Consider the following 16,979-nt stretch of genomic DNA (forward strand, 5'->3'; position numbering starts at 1 on the left):
AGATAGTCAAAGAAAATACAAATCACAGGACAAGGCAATCAACAATGTGGTTAGCTCTTTCTTTGAAATTGCATTTGTGTGTGTGTGAGGGGTAGCTTTCATTGATTACGAGAAAGCGTTTGATTCTGTCGAAACCTCAGTAGTCATGGAGGCATTACGGAATCAGGGTGTAGACGAGCCGTATGTAAAAATACTGAAAGATATCTATAGTGGCTCCACAGCCAGCGTAGTCCTCCATAAAGAAAGCAACAAAATCCCAATAAAGAAAGGCGTCAGACAGGGAGATACGATCTCTCCAATGCTATTCACAGCGTGTTTACAGGAGGTATTCAGAGACCTGGATTGGGAAGAATTAGGGATAAAAGTTGATGGAGAATACCTTAGTAACTTGCGATTCGCTGATGATATTGCCTTGCTTAGTAACTCAGGGGACCAATTGCAATGCATGCTCACTGACCTGGAGAGGCAAAGCAGAAGAGTGGGTTTAAAAATTAATCTGCAGAAAACTAAGGTAATGTTTAACAGTCTCGGAAGAGAACAGCAATTTACAATAGGCAGCGAGGCACTGGAAGTTGTAAGGGAATACATCTACTTAGGGCAGGTAGTGACGGCAGATCCGGATCATGAGACAGAAATAATCAGAAGAATAAGAATGGGCTGGGGTGCGTTTGGCAGGCATTCTCAGATCATGAACAGCAGGTTGCCATTATCCCTCAAGAGGAAAGTGTATAATAGCTGCGTCTTACCAGTACTCACCTACAGGGCAGAAACCTGGCGGCTTACGAAAAGGGTTCTACTCAAATTGAGGACGACGCAACGAGCTATGAAAAGAAGAATGATAGGTGTAACGTTAAGGGATAAGAAAAGAGCAGATTGGGTGAGGGAACAAACGCGAGGTAATGACATCTTAGTTGAAATCAAGAAAAAGAAATGGGCATGGGCAGGACATGTAATGAGGAGGGAGGATAACCGATGGTCATTAAGGGTTACGGACTGGATCCCAAGGGAAGGGAAGCGCAGCAGGGGGCGGCAGAAAGTTAGGTGGGCGGATGAGATTAAGAAGTTTGCGGTGGCGGCATGGCCACAATTAGTACATGACCGGGGTTGTTGGAGAAGTATGGGAGAGGCCTTTGCCCTGCAGTGGGCGTAACCAGGCTGATGATAATGATGATGATGAGGGGTGGGGGGGTATTGCTGTTTTAGTCATGGTACGCTATCTTAATGAACAAATTTTTCTTTGTAAGTTTTTGCTTGTAGCGTGTTATCATTTTGAGTGATAAGATTGATGTGTGTGCAGCCTAGGCTGATCTAGATTTTCAACCACACCATTGACGCTAGCTCAAGTATCATGTGTTTTGCTCATCTGTGCAGGGCTCATGTTTTACACAATTTTCCATGAGCTTTTCTCGGGACATAGCCCCAATTCTGTGTACTCAAAAGCTCTGGAACGCTGCCGAGCTGACCCCAGAGTAAAGGCTGCACTCGGTGAACCTTTGCAAGGACACGGTGAAACAACAAGCAGAGGACGCCGCAGGTATGTTTATTTGGAGTGGGGTTAGGTGATTCCATTGCTTTAAACAAAAAATTTTCTCTTGATTACCAGCCGTCATGACTCAGTGGCTATGGTGTTGCTCTACTATACATAAGGTCATGGGTTCAATTCCTAGCCACGGTGGCCACATTCCAATGGGGATGGTATGCAAAATTGCTTCTGTACAGCGGTTTGAACGCATGTTAAAAAACCCCAGGTGGTCAAAATTTATCCGGAACCCTCCACTATGGTATTCCTCATAACCCACTGAGCAGTTTTTGTGTTGCTTTCTTCTAAGTTGCTTGCTTCTGAGCTCACATACTGCATGATTCCTGCAGTTGAAAGGACGTTCCACATCTGCTGTCATAGTTGTGAGTGGCACAGGCTAACACTCCAAGGGGCTAAGTTTAGTAAATGTATGCACATACCCAAGACAGTGCATGGAGTGTGAGGATTGGGGGCTCAATCCCATCGCTTGTAATCAGTTGTCAAGATTGGAGTCGGGCATGAATTAGATGGTAGCTGCCCCATGCCGTCCTCCAACTTATCCACGCTGAGGACGTTGAAGGGAAAGACTGCTTCTCATCGAGAATGAGGAATATGGGCTTATTTACAGTATCTACATCAAGACGTTGCAGTTCATCAGTCTAGCATGACTGCGAAAGAAAAGTACTGAGCAGCCGCACAACAGCGGTTTATAAACACTCGGTCCTCCTTCGATCCCAAGGTGAGGGAAACGTTCAACTAGGCACCGTAGGCGAGACAACCAGGCACCGTAGGCGGGGAGGGCTTACACACACATTTCCGCAGAGGTTCACGGTCCCCAACCGAGGTCAGATGGTCTTCGCAGAACTCGGGGCTTACGTCAATAAGCGTATTTTATTCCCCAAGCAGACCGCCGCAGCGCGCCCGCCGGTAGCCCATTGTCTTGTGTCTTGAACGGCGCGTGGGAAGGGGCCTCGAACTACGTTTCCTCGGGGACTCCCTCATTCACAGCAGACCAGGTTGGCGGTGGCGGGTTCAGGCACAAAGCCTGCTTCGTCACACTCATCTTGGCTCCAGCGACGGAGAGTCGAGGACGCTCGTATTGTTCTCCACACACAGTCGACTTAGTGATGCCGTGGCTAGAGGTTTGCGGTGGCATTCCAGGAAAAGTTGATGCCCGCTGTCGCAACTGGCTGGCAAAACTTGCACGTCAACGAGCCATTCTTAACAGCGCCTCCATGGCCCGGAAAATCTTGACTGTCCAGCGCTGACAACCGCTGGGCAGGAAGAGAACGGCTGGTTGTCAGGGGGTGATGCCTTGGCTTGCAGCGACCACTTGTGTAATGATGTCACCGCCCCAAAACATCCAACAAGGACAGGCAACTGCAAAACGAACCCCACAACACGGCTCTGCACCAAGATGACGTACCTTGGAACTCACTTTAGACCCATCATCATCATCATCAGCCTAGTTACGCCCACTGCAGGGCAAAGGCCTCTCCCATACTTCTCCAACTACCCCGGTCATGTACTATTCATATGGGAGGCTGTGGCCAAGTACTGCACCAGGGTGGCCAATCCTGCTCTGGTGAGAGAGTGTGTTACCGGTTCTGGTCACCGGGATTAGGCCGCACTCCAGGCCTGTTTGTGCAATTTTCGCAACACACGTTTTTTTTTTATTATTATTTTCCGGTGGAGAACTGCGCGGCACCGGGATTTGAACCACGGTCCTCTTGCACGGGAGGCGGATACTCTACCGTCCCCGCAGGAGTTAAATCTAGGCTTCAAAAAAAAAAACATAAAATTTCGCTATGCCAATTTTTGTAGCAATTTCTTGCTGACAAATTCAGCAATCATAGAGGGAATCCTGCTAAATGAGAGGGCATCTTCTTGGATTAACAAATTAACACTAGTAACCCTAAAATTTAGGCGGGACCCTCAAACACAGAATTCAAATTAGCCTGCTCAAACCATCCGCATTGCTATGCAACTTTCCCTTCTTATATCTAATGGAGAAGTTGTACTCTTGGAGAGTGAGACTCCATCGGAGCAAGCGGCCATTTTTCTGTGACATTTGATTGAGCCACGTCAGAGGACAGTCGTCGGTCTCGAAGATGAACTTCGCTCCGTACAAGTAACACGACAACTTCTGGGCGGCCCAAACTAAACAAGCGCATTCCTTCTCTAAAGCGCTGTAGGCTTCCTCTTTTACATTTAGTTTACGGCTGGCGTAGAGGATAGGATGCTCTTCGTTATCATCGCCGTCCTGACAAAGTACCACGCCCATACCTCTGTCGCTTGCGTCGCATTGAACTATGAATTCCTTTGTGTAGTCTTGCGCGCAAAGCACAGGATGAGAAACCATTAGCGTTTTCAAACTTTGGAAAGCGTTCTCTTTGTCCTTATCCCAGTGTACGCTACTCGGTTTTCCCTTTCGGAGCGCGTCCTTTAATGGACTTGCCATTTACGAGTAATTTGGTATGTACCGTTGATAGTACCCCACAAGTCCCAAAAATGAACGAAGGTACGTTTTCGTGCACGGCTGAGAAAATTCTCCAATCGTAGCTATTTTCAGCTGGGCCGGCTGTCTCATGCCCTGGCCAACAACATGGCCCAGATAAGTAACCTGCGAACACCCAAATCTACACTTTCCCGCTTTCATCGTTAAGCCGGCTTCCCTCAACCGTGAGAACACCTGTTTGAGGTGCGATACCTGTTGTTCCCAGCTGTCCAAAAAAATTGCTACATCATCAAGATATGGCAAGGCGAACTCTTGCAAGTCTTTTAGGACAATATCCATTAACTTAGAGAAGCTAAACGGCGCGTTCTTCAGCCCAAAGCTGAGTGCGAGAGGGCGAAAAGTGCCTATAGGTGAGATGAATGCAGCATAGCGGCTGGCACTTTCTGAAAGGGAAACTTGCCAGTACCCCCGTACGAGATCTATAGTTGAAATGTATTTAGCAGTGCTAACTCTTTCAATTCTTTCCTCAATGTTGGGTATCGGGTACAGCTGATCCCTAGTGATGGCATTTAACTTCCTTTAGTCAACACACGAACGAGAGTCCTTGTTAGGGGTTTCTACCAGTATTAGCGGTGACGTGTAGTCACTCTCAGCGGGCTCAATAACTCCCAACTCTAGCATGCGCTGTATCTCTGCCTCCATAATCTCTCTCTGTCTTGGAGACACTCTGTAAGGCTTTGATCTTACGGGTTCGGTTGATGTCAGCTCTATTTCATGTGTTATTAGTTCGGTTCTACCTGGCCGATCGCTGAACCTATCGAGATATTCCCCTAACACCTCTTTTAGCTCATCTAGCTGCTCGGGTCTTTGAGCGTGCGAGCTTACCAAATGTTTTACTACTTCTTCTAAGCCGATTTCAGAGTTGGAGGTCGCCCTATACTCCTTAAACTTGGTACTAGTGCCATCCTGCTCTTTGATGGTATAGTTAACGACTCCGCTCCGTTCTATATACGACTTCGTCAAATTGCAGTGATATATCCTCACCTCCTTTTTGCGACTGGGCATTTTCAGAGCATAGTTAGTATCTGAAAGTTTGTGCAACACTTTAACGGGCCCGTCCCAGTGAACTTCAAACTTGTTCTTTCTTGAAGGTTTGAGGATCATTACCTGGTCTCCGGCGTTAAACGTACGAAGCCTCGCATTCTTGTTGTAATAGAATTTGGCTTTCTTTTGAGCCACTTCCATGTTCTTTTCGACTAGTTCTTGGGTTGCGCTTAGCCGTTCCAGCAGATTTAGCATGTATTCAACCACTGTTGGACTCTCCCCTCTTTCCTCCCACATCTCTCTTAACATTCTCAGTGGAGAACGGAGTGCCCTCCCATACACTAGTTCTGCTGGGGAGAACCCTGTAGCCTCATGTGGAACCGTTCGCAAAGCAAACAAAGTTGCCAGCAAACAGTTCTCCCAGTCCTCCTTGTGCTCGTAACAGAACGCACGCAAAACTCGTCTAAGCACTGTTTGACTGAGGGTGATAGACGGAACTGTGTATCAACTTTACCCCGCACTTTTGCAAGAATGTGGAAATCAGTGCGCTGGTGAATACTGACCCTTGATCTGCCTGAATTTCGGCTGGAAACCCAACTCGTGCAAATACTGTCAAAAGCACGTCTACTACTTCGGTGGAGCTGAGCTCTTTCAGAGGGATTGCTTCTGGAAACTTTGTAGCCGGACACAGCATGGTGAACAAGTACCTGTAACCCAATTTTGTTTTTGGTAGAGGCCCTACCGTGTCTATCACAAGTCGTCTGAAAGGTTCTGTCATTACGGGCACTACCTTTAGTGGAGCTTTCCATGTCTTTCCTGGTTTACCCGAGCGCTGGCAGGCGTCGCATGATCTTACAAAGTTTTCTACGTCTTTGAAACAACCAGGCCAGTAGTATTCCATAAGCAATCTTTCCTTTGATTTGTTTATGCCTAGGTGGCCGGACCACCCATTTCCATGACAGAGACTCAAAAGGTCCTTTCTGTACTTAGTAGGTACGACTAACTGATCTAAAATCCTACCCTTTCGATCTCTGTAGTGCTGGTACAACAATCCTCCTCTCTCATGTATCGTCACGTTGCGCCTAGCAATGCCTTCTTTAGCTGTGTGATGTAATTTAGCTAAGCTGTCATCATTCTTTTGCTCGGCTGCCAGTGACTCTCTATCCACACGTAAGAGCTGATCAAAGTTCTTTGAGGCCGGTGATAGTAATGACCCTGTCTCGCTTGCGAGTGCATCAGCTGGCTCTTCCTGCAGGGGTGAACTTTGACACCCTGGTGATACGCTCTCATTGAGCTGGTCAGCTGGCAGGCTTTCCTCAACTGTGTTTTCATCCTTCGAGCCTAGCTCGGATTCGGTTATTGAAGTTATCTCTTTGGCTGCTTCCGCTGGAGCAGCTTGTGCATTTTCAGCCGAAAGCGACGCGATTTTACGAGCTTGGCCTCGCGTCAATGCCTGTACTACGCCCTCTTCCAGTTTAAGCCCTTTTTCATGCAGTAACCGATTCGAACGATACGAAAAAATGTTGGGTACTGCAGTGACAAAAATTTGGAAACTGCAGCCTCGGTCACTAGCTCCTTGAATGGTCCACTGATTTTGACTTTGGCCATGGGCAGAAACACGCTGTGTTCTTCTACAACCTGTTTGATCCTAGCTACTTCTCCAGTGAAGTCATCTATTGTCACGTAAGACGGATGGACAATGTCCATCGTGGCGGCACTGTCTTTTAGCACCCTGCATGGTTTGCCATTAAATTGCAGGTCGTGAAGATATGGGCTTAAAACTTCCATATTCTCGTCTTTTTCATCTACGTAGGAAAAAACTACGCTAGGCTTTTCGCAGTTCCCAGCAATATGTCCCAGTTTGTGGCACTTATAGCAACGGATCGGTCTAAAAGATTCTAATTTTCTTTTCTGCTCTTTTTGTACAGTTTCGCCGTTAGGTTTCTCCTCGCTCTTCTCTGCGGGCTTTTCCTCCACGTCTACAGGTTCCGATCGTCTTGTCTGCGAACCCTTTTTCAACAGCAATGGTTTCCGCGGTCCATTCCGACCGTCCCAATTTCCGTCCTCGGCATTCAACTTTCTACGCGATGCGTACTCTTCGACTAATTCAGCTCCCCTTTCCACAGTGTTTACATTCCCTCTGTCTTGCACCCACAGTTTCACAGCTTGGGGGTGCTTTTGTAAAACTGCTCTAGACACATGCATTCAATGATCATGTCTCTGTTGTCGTACACTTCCGCGCTTTTCAGTCACTCGACTAGGTTGGCCTTTAAGCCATATGCAAACTCCGGATACCCCTCGCTATCTTTCTTGCCTGTGCTTCTAAACCTTTGCCGAAAAGCTTCGGCTGAAAGGTGGTATTTCTTCAGAACACTGGCCTTGACCTTCGCATAATCATATGCATCTTCCGCACTGAGTCTGGCAATTACCTCTGCAGCCTCACACGGCAACATAGACAGCAACCGCTGTGGCCATGTACTCGGACCGAAGTTCATGTTCTCGCAAGTCCTTTCAAAATTGCTTAGGAACAAGCCTGTGTCGGTTTGACCTCAAATGGCTTTAATAGCCTGTCCATGTGGTATGATTCTGCCTCACTTGATCGTCCCAGAGCCCCTTCACTTCCTTGACACAACTCCAAACGTTTGCTTTCAAGTTCAAGTTGCATTTTTCTTAACTCGTGATCTTTATCGCGTTCCTCTCTCTCTCTCTGTCCGGTTCTTATCTCTCGCGTTCTTCTCTCTGTCCCGTTTCTCTCTTTTTTTCAGAAGTTCCAACCCCATTTCAATTTCTTCCTCACTGGCCTGTTCGGAAATTAGCTCCAATAATTCCACTTTTAGCATTTCCTTGCGCACATCTAGGCCCAGTTCCTTACCAACAATCAACAATTTGTCTCTCAGCAGTGTCCTTAACTCCATGATTGCTGCTTTACTGCCTTGATGCTGCTCGCTAAATCTAGCTAGGAAAACACAACCTAGCTAACAATCAACAATCTAGCTTCCTTACTGTTCTAAACAGAGCAACAACAAAATGAAGCCTAGAGAGTCAAAACAAGAACCAAGCACTCACCGCAGACACAGCACCACGTCGCAAAGTCCATCCCACGCTGCCACCAATTGTGAGGATTAGGGGCTCAATCCCATCGCTCGTAATCAGTTGTCAACATTGAAGTCAAGCATGAATTAGGTGGTAGCTGGTCCATGCCGTCGTCCAACTTATCCACGCTGAGGACGTTGTTGAAGGGAAGGACTGCTTCTCATCGAGAACGAGGAATATGGGTTTATTTACAGTATCTACATTAGGACGTTGCTGTTCATCAGTCTAGCATGACTGGGAGAGAAAAGTACTGAGCAGCCACACAACAGTGGTTTATAAACACTCGGTCCTCCCTCGATCCCAAGGTGAGGGAAACGTTCGACCTGGCACCGTAGGCGAGACGACAAGGTACCGTAGGCGGGAGGGCTTACACACACGCATTTCCGCACAGGTACACGGTCCCCAACAGAGGTCAGATGGTCTTTGCAGAACTCGGGGCTTACGTCAATAAAGGCGTATTTTATTCCCCGAGCTGACCCCCACAGTGCGCCCGCCGGTAGCCCATTGTCTTGCGTCTTGAACGGTGTGTGGGAAGGGGCCTCGAACCACGTTCCCTCGGGGACTCCCTCGTTCACAGCAGACCAGGTTGGCGGTCGCGGGTTCAGGCACAAAGCCTGCTTCGTCGCACTCATCTTGGCTCTAGCGACGGAGAGTCGAGGATGCACGTATTGTTCTCCACACACAGTCAACTTAGTGATGCCGTGGCTAGAAGTTTGCGGTGGCATTCCAGGAAAAGTTGATGCCCGCTGTCGCAACTGGCTGGCAAAACTTGCACGTCAGTGGGCCGTTCTTAACAGAAGGGACAGTTACCACAACTTATTTGGTAAAGCATTGCACGCGTTATGCAAGATTGTGAGTTCTGCTCCCACCAACTGCAAGTTGTCTTTTCTTTTCCACCTGTGTTTCCCCTTTCTTCTATTAAGAATATTAAGCTTATCCCAAATTTCACCCTCATTCATAATTAATTCTACATTTCATTTGAGAAAACTGTTAATTCCCCCTATGATTTTTCTTGGTTTCAATGTATGTTGGCTTCTTATGAGTATTTTCAGGTAGGTTAGAGAGGTTTTATTTTTTGACAGCTGTTGTCAATGAATGAAAGTCATAGGAGTAGCATGCCTTGCATATTTCTGGAAAAGCTGTAGAAATTTCTGAAGTTCCATGACTGTTGTGTCGAACTTCTATAACATTAAACAAAAGCACATCCAAAGTTACACTGTGACAGTATGCAGAAGTGCTATCTTCAGAACAGTCAAAGTGTAGAGAGGCAACTTATCAAAGTATTTCTTTTTTCATCTACAGGCATGTTAGCCACATGGAGTACATAAAAGATGGCATCAACTACATGCGCATGAAGTTCTACATCAAGGGGCCTAGCAGATCTGGAACTGTACATCTTGAAGTCAGAGAGGTATGTTCAACACTATTCTACAGCAAGTGTGATGTGTCCGTACGCTTGCATCCTCTTGAGGTTTGGTTGAGTTGGGGAATTAGCACGTCAGGCTTTCTTGGCCTTTATGCCAGTCCCTTAGACAACTATTTAGTGGTGGTCTGAATAAATACCTCTGCTACTGGTATCGTTGTGAAAGGAGATAGTGCTTTCACGTATGTCGTACGGCATGTTGCAAAGTTAGCCATTAGCTACTAATATTTGTGCTTTCCACTTTGTTCATCCAATACAGCTGAGCCTGCCTGTAGCGACATTCGTCATAGCAGAGTCTTCAAACATGTGGCCTGCATAGCCATCCTGAATGTTCCTCTTCTGTCCCGCTAATTTACCCTGACTTTCCTCCCCTATGGCTGCGCCTGTCAGGCAGGCCACGTGGGGAAGTCAGTGCAACATGAATTTGAGGTTTATGCATTATAGAGATGAACGTACTTGTTTGCAAGGAGTCTACTTACTGAACTTCCTGTGGCAAGTTTTTGCCACAAATGCCAGAAGTGAGCCTTTCACTTTGAATGAGTCCTGACACAGGGGTGCCACAACTTGTCAATTCTCAGTTTGAATTCTTGTGTGCACAGGAATTATTGCTAGCTCATTGATAGAAATGCAGAGAAAAAGAAGTAAATAAAGACATCTGCACAGGATTGCCTTTTTTTGTTTAATTTCCCTCATTAGTCTCACACAGTTTGGCACAGGCGTTGTTCTTTCATTGGAAATCATTGAATCACTGTCACATTATTATGGAAACTGACAGCCTTGGTGCTTTGCCTCTGTGATTAGCACAGCATGCGAGGTTGTAGATAGCACTGAATTGAATAAATAAGTAAATATATAAATGTCACTGTCAAAACTGCAGTTCTTCAAGAAATCAGTGTCGGTGGGAAGAATGGTCATCAACGCAACCATAGTTTATCCAAACCTGTCATATTGGAAGTACGTAAAGTGGAAGCACGCAGAGACAGAGCAAGGAATGAGAGGACGGTGCACTCAAGATCATTCCTTGCTCTGCCTCCGTCTCCTAACGCTGTATGTACTTGCAATGTCATACCAGCTAGCTCAAAGAAACATGTTAACTGCTATCATTTCAGTAAAGAAAGAGACGATGCGACTGGATTAGCTCAAGTGACAATTGCGAAACTAAGAACCACTCCCACTACGATGGGCTGCTCGTAAAGGTGTACAGGAAAAAAAAGCAATCTCTAAGTGGTTTGTATGTGCAAATAAAATCAACATCATTGACGGAGTTTGCTACCAGAACTTTCACAATTGAACCTCAATATAACGAATTTCAGTGTAACGAAATTATCGATATAACGAAGTATTTAACCTGTCATAACCTCATGTTCATAAACATCATGTATTTAGAACCTGAATGTAACGAAGTGGGTTTGTATGCGATTTCAATATAACGAAATTTCACTGCCGCCACAAAGGAATGCCAAGACAATAACTGAAAACTTCCTCGGACGCAGATGGTCAAATGATTGAATTACAAGCGACTGCTTGCAAACATGCTCACAAATTGCACGTTGCGCGACAAGAGCGATCGCCGAAGTGGAGCCGCGTCATGTTCCATATAAAGCCCAAGTGCAATAAGATCCTATCGCGCTCCCACTGTGCATAGGTGCGAGTGAAAGTGTGTGAAGATGACACAATAAAGATGGTGGCTTCATGAGTGCCACCTTCCCGCGCAAGCAGAGGGGAAAAGGAGGGGAGCGAGCTCGCGGTGATGTGATCAAGTGTGCACGAGGGGGTGGAGTGGGGGTTAAGTTGGCGCACGTCTCAATTCCTGGCGCGCGTCACAGCCGTGGCTCCACATGGCTGTAAGCGTGGCTGAGCGCATATGCATCCTGCTTTAGAGGTAATCTGCTGCATGTGCAAAGAGTGGGCATGTCGAGAGAATGTGGCACCATGTAAGCTGTCTTACCACGCATTGTAAGGTTTGGAGGGCAATCCCACTGCTGGCAATCAGTTGTAAGGTTTAGATGTACAGTCGCCGACCGTTTATTCGGACCTCACGGGGACTGCGAAAATGTCCGAATAAACAGGTGTCCGAAAAAGCAGATTAAGAAAAAAAAATGAAATCCTTTATTTCCACGCACTTATTTGGGCTTGGCAGTAGGCTTGGAAGAAAGCGTGAATGCGCCGTTGCACGCTGTTCCGTTTACGCGCAATCAGATAAGCCTGAATCTCGGAGAGGGTCGTACGGTCACTATTAGCGGCTGATAGCACAGTCACTGCTTGTACACGCTCCACATGCGACGGCAGCGTAGCACATGATGAGTAATCTTCCGACTCTGAGTCATCGTCCGGCGGTGCAGCAGAAACCTGATGAATGATCTTGCCGTCGTCGAGTTCTGCGCATGTCGATACAGCAGTGTCAGCACCTATGAAACTGTCAAATGAGACGGTGTCCGGAACCGCAATGCAACCACTGCGCAGGTCTCGGAAGAACATTTTCCGCGTCAGGTGGGGCGCACATCGGAAGGCGACTTAGGCCTCCCGGCACCCGCTAGCCGGCATTCCCCAGCGAAGTCTGTGCGGGCACTGTCGGCGCCATTAGACACTTGACGTGATGTTTCCGTACACCGCGTTGGATCACCGAAACCTCGACACAGCGCACAAACGAAAAACGTGGCCTGCTCGCAGTGTCGTGCGCGAAGAAACAAATAAGCTGCTGGATTGTCTTGACATGGCTTACTAAGCTGAAACCGGAACTGCTGCAGAGCCACTCTAACCAGGCAGAAACGATGATTATGAGCGGGGATTTCCAGTAGCGCTACTTCGTGGGGCAGCAAGGAAGCTCTGTTCAAAACAAACATGGCGTTCAGCAAGTCGAACGATGTATGGAACCATGCACCGGTCAGAGTCGGTGCATGGTGCTCTCGACCGAGTTGGCTCAAGGAGTGTCCGAAAAATCAGACGAGAGGTTGCAAGGTGTCCGAACTTTCGGCAGTTGTTATACATTATGGTCTATGGGGAGAATGGCGGTGCCGCGAAGCTGACCGAATAATCGGGCATGTCCGAATTTTCGGAGTCCGGAAAATCGGTCGGCGACTGTAGTTGAAGGGAGGGACTTCCCATCGCTGGCTACCAGTTGTACGGGTTGTAGTCGGGCATGAAATAAGTGGTAGCTGGCCCATGCCATTGTCCAACTCACCCACACTTGGGACGTGGTTGTAGGGCGGAACTTGCTCCCATCGAGAACTAGAAGTACAGGATTTATTTACAGTATTTGCATTACGACAGGAGATACATTTCAACAGTCTAGCATGACTCCCAAACGGAGCACGCAAGACAAAGCATGCAGCACACGAGCACACAGCTTGATGAGCAGCCGAAGACTGCTGCTTAAAAACCCACTGTCCTCCCTAGATCCCTAGGTGAGGGAAAACTGCCGACCAACCTTCGTCCAATCGGACCGTCCACAGTCGTCGTTGGAGGCGTAGTCGACCCGCCTTTGAGGGGGAGGGTTCACACACTCTCTTCCGCACTTTGGTCTCACTGAACACACTTAGGTGAGTGGGTCCTCGTACACGTGTTGTCACGCTTGACGCCAGCTGGCGCCTCTTGATTCCAGAGCTGACTTCTCAGTTAGCCGCCACGACTGTCAGCAGACTGTGACGAATTCTGGGACCTGTGAAAACGCACCGCAAAACACCCTTCTCCAGGAGCTCTCTTGCTGCAAGTAGACCATGAAGGCAACAGTGAACCAATTAACAATACACGGTCCACCAAACCTAGCTTTCCTTGTTGGCGCCGTCGGCTCTCTGAAGGAGGTGCATGGTTGATTAACTTTGCTGTGGCCTCCAGTTCTCCAAAGGAGGTGCATGGTCGGTTAACTTTGCTGGCGTCGCCAGTTCTCCGAAGACGCGCATTGCTGGCTCTCCAAAGGCACTTGTCACAGCGGACCAGGAAGGGTTCGAAGATCGCTACCCCCGCAGGACGATTGAAACAGCTGCGGCGGGCTGGGAAAGTTTTGCAGGTCAGCAACCCTGCAGGCCAATCGTAACAGCGTTTAGTATTAGAGGTTGCGTAATCTTGAGTTTCAGTGACCCATTAGAGCGAGAGGCAGACGAAGCGTTCGATCCCCGCTGCCAGCACTTTTCCTGATAGCGTCGCCCGCTCTGGGACGACGCTATCAGCTGCGGGGATGGAGTGCACGCGAAAGCATGGCTGCCTTTGCTTAATTTGTACCACCGAGAAGATATCAACGTATGTAGCATATGAAACTGTACCATTCATCGTTGTCTCCCAAATTTATCAAAATGAATTGTTTTCTCATTCAAATTTGTTGTTGTTTTTTTTTCGATTGCCAGATAATTAGAAAAATTCTGCGGCCCCTTTCCGTGCAAGAAAAATCTATGGGCGACTATTTGCATAAATGGTCAAATTTCAATAGAACGAAATTTTGATGAAACAAAACAAATTACCGATTTTACCGACTTAGTTATATCGAGGTTTAACTGTATTACTTGCTACAAGTGCACCTTTCTGATCTATTTAGCTTCACTGAGGTGAGCATTGGATGCACATGGTTCTCATTTTAAGGAGGGGCTTAGCTTTGTTTGCACAGCTTCACTACTGAGGAAACAACAACCACAGATGGGGTAAAAGCAGAGCATTGGCTTGTTGACTGCACGGAAGTAATGTGCTGTTACAAAGAGAAAAGCATCTGTAATAGTGATGAAACTGTGTTGTATCGTAATTTTAAACATTTTTCCATATGCACATTGAAAAGGGAACATATGCTTTATATACCACTTGCTTCAATTGGGAACAGCTGAACTTTTTTAATACACCGTTATAGAAGCCCTCCACTACTGGCTTGTGTGCACAAAAATACAAATGCTAAACCCAGTCAAATTTAATTAATCAAATGATCAGCTGATTAAATATTGCTAATTAAATTTCTGATTAATTCCAGAATTAAAGCCTGTATATCCTCTAGGCATGTACACTTAGTAGAAATCCTGAGATTAACACCAGTTTGGAGATAACCTTCCTGATAAGATGTTTATTGGTGGTGCATTCCGTCAAGGACGCTATGGCTAGGAATGGCGTGGCAACGTGAGGCACCGTCTAGAAAGACACCAGCGACCAGCTGCAAGAGCAGAGCAACCCGATCGTTGGCGGTGCACCGTCAACGATGCCTTTGAGAATGTGCTGAATTTTATCAGCTTGGGGCATGGCAGCATTGACACATTTACAAAAGTCAACGACTTCTTCTATGTAGCTCATGAAATTTTCTCCAATCTGCTGTGCTCAGGCACGCAAGCACTGTTTGTGGACAGCAAGTTGACCAAACACTTCAGTGAATGACGTCTTGAAAGTTGGCCATGCCGGGATGTCACTTTCATGATTATGGAACCAGAATTGGGCACCGCCAGTCAGATAAAATAGGACGTTGATCAACTTTGCGGCGGCATCCCACTTGTTATGTGCGCCCACCCATTCATAAGATGTAAACCAGTTTTCCACATTGGTGTCATCTGTACCGCTGAAGACCTCCGGATCACGTTGCCAAGGAACCCTGGTGAAGATAACGGACTGGGGTGAAGGCGTCAGCGGTTCTGTGTTGTCAGTCGTGATAGGCAGAAGCGTTTGGGCTCGAAGCTTCAGGGTGCAAGCAATGGGGGGAGCTCCAGCAACTTCCACCAATTGTTTATCGGCGGTGCATTTCTTCAAGGATGCTATGAGTAGGAACGGTGAGGTAGCGTAAGGCATCGTCTCGAAAGACACTAGCAACCAGCAGCGCAAGCCAAGCATTGGCGATGCTGCTGGACAGAGGCATGTCTTCTTTTTCACACTCCCTACACTTGTTGCGAAATACATTGGCCTTCGAGCTAATATTTTTTCAGAAAGCCTAACAAGGACAAAGTTTAGTGGAAGACCAGCATATTTGTGACTGAGTTTGAAAACGAGTGTGTCGAAACATAATAGTCTCGGGTCAGAACTCCGGTGCCAGCTGCGTATGGCACGGCTGACCGTGGCCACAAGGACTGATGGCTTTATGTGCGATGTGTTCTCGCCACTTAGTTAACATTAAAGTGAGAGGCTACACAAAGGGCAAATTGCTTCCTCATGCCAGCGTTTTGACAGCAAGTGCCCGCGGTCATCAAATTAAATGTGTTCATGTTTGCCTGTGCATGTGTGACATCATGCTTGTTAATTTAATTAGTAAGCTAATGCTTACAGGTTTATACGTCTGATAAAACTACTACCCTTACTTCGTATAGCTGTCTAATAATTTACCATTGCAGTCGATGCGTCACCTTTCAGGTGAAGCTATGAAATTTTTTCAAACATAACGTGACACCCCAAACTTATTAACCAACAGCTTTGCGTCAACAAACATGGTGGCACCCATTTACACGATGGTCATCCAACACCAAATCTGACCTCATCTCTGAGTTACTCATGATAATTATAAGCAATAAATGATGTGGGCTATCACTTTATCAGATCTCGTGTATATGCCCACTGCAGTGCCTCTGAGGCTATGGCGTTGAGCTGCTGGGCATGAGGTTGCCGGTCATGGTGGCCACATTTAGATGGAAGTGAATTGCAGAAACATTCTGGGTGCACATAAAAGAACTCCAAGTGGTCAGAATTCATCCGGTGTCCCTCATTACACACTCTGCAGTTTTTAGCATTAAACCCCACCATTTATTTTTTGTCTCATGTACATGACAGAGGCTGAACAATAAATTGCTGCCCTATTGAGATTGTTTGTCGATTTGAGAGCTCATTAGACTAAAATTGTAATGTTTCAGCTGAAGTGCCCGAATCATGCTATTTCCGGATTGCCTTGGAAGATAGGGAAGAAAGTGAGTTAGTCACTAAGTGGTAATAGTATTAATTTGTTTCCTATTGATGTAATACCACTCAGAATTCTTGTTCATAACCAAAGTATACCAGGTGTTTCTGCAAAGACTAAGCAGTTTTTAAATATCGCCTGTGGCAGATAGCACAATATTAGTCCTTGAGCTGATCTACTCAAAGAGGCTGACATTGCTCACATGAAAAATTGAAATGCATAATCGACCTGTTAAAAAAAAATTACTAATTCATTTTTAACTATTGATCTTGGAGCACATATTGCAATTTACAAATTGTGGCTAGGGGGTTCTGGGAATTCTCTGGATGAAACCAGTTTCAAGATATTAACTCCAGAACTTTACGAAGAAATACATTAGCAGGCCAGTTTAGTGTCAGAATGCATGAGATGGTGTTTTGTTAAATAAGTAAGTCACGAGTCTCTTCATTAAAGATCATAATTACAGATTTCTCTGTGCTAAACTTAAGGCTTAGATTTGTCGCTGCATTCCCACAGATATTCACAAGTGTCTGTAAACCTTTTGCATTGTCCGTTAGTAGCACTATGTCGTCTACGTACATCGGTCTGGGGACCTTCTGTT

At 46.6% G+C, this 16,979-nt stretch overlaps 1 protein-coding gene across 2 annotated transcripts in view; it reads left to right on the forward strand.

Annotated features, from left to right (window-relative positions):
- Positions 1-16,979, forward strand: part of LOC135896718 (mitochondrial import inner membrane translocase subunit Tim21) — a 35,409-nt gene that overhangs the window by 8,828 nt on the left and 9,602 nt on the right. For both annotated transcript variants that reach the window (XM_065425207.1, XM_065425206.1), the window contains exons 4-5: positions 1,372-1,534; positions 9,417-9,525. In XM_065425207.1, the coding sequence (XP_065281279.1) occupies positions 1,372-1,534; positions 9,417-9,525 (272 nt within the window). The remainder of the gene's footprint in view (positions 1-1,371; positions 1,535-9,416; positions 9,526-16,979) is intronic.

Source organism: Dermacentor albipictus, chromosome 1 (genome assembly GCF_038994185.2).
Source record: "Dermacentor albipictus isolate Rhodes 1998 colony chromosome 1, USDA_Dalb.pri_finalv2, whole genome shotgun sequence".
Classification (NCBI taxonomy): domain Eukaryota; kingdom Metazoa; phylum Arthropoda; class Arachnida; order Ixodida; family Ixodidae; genus Dermacentor; species Dermacentor albipictus.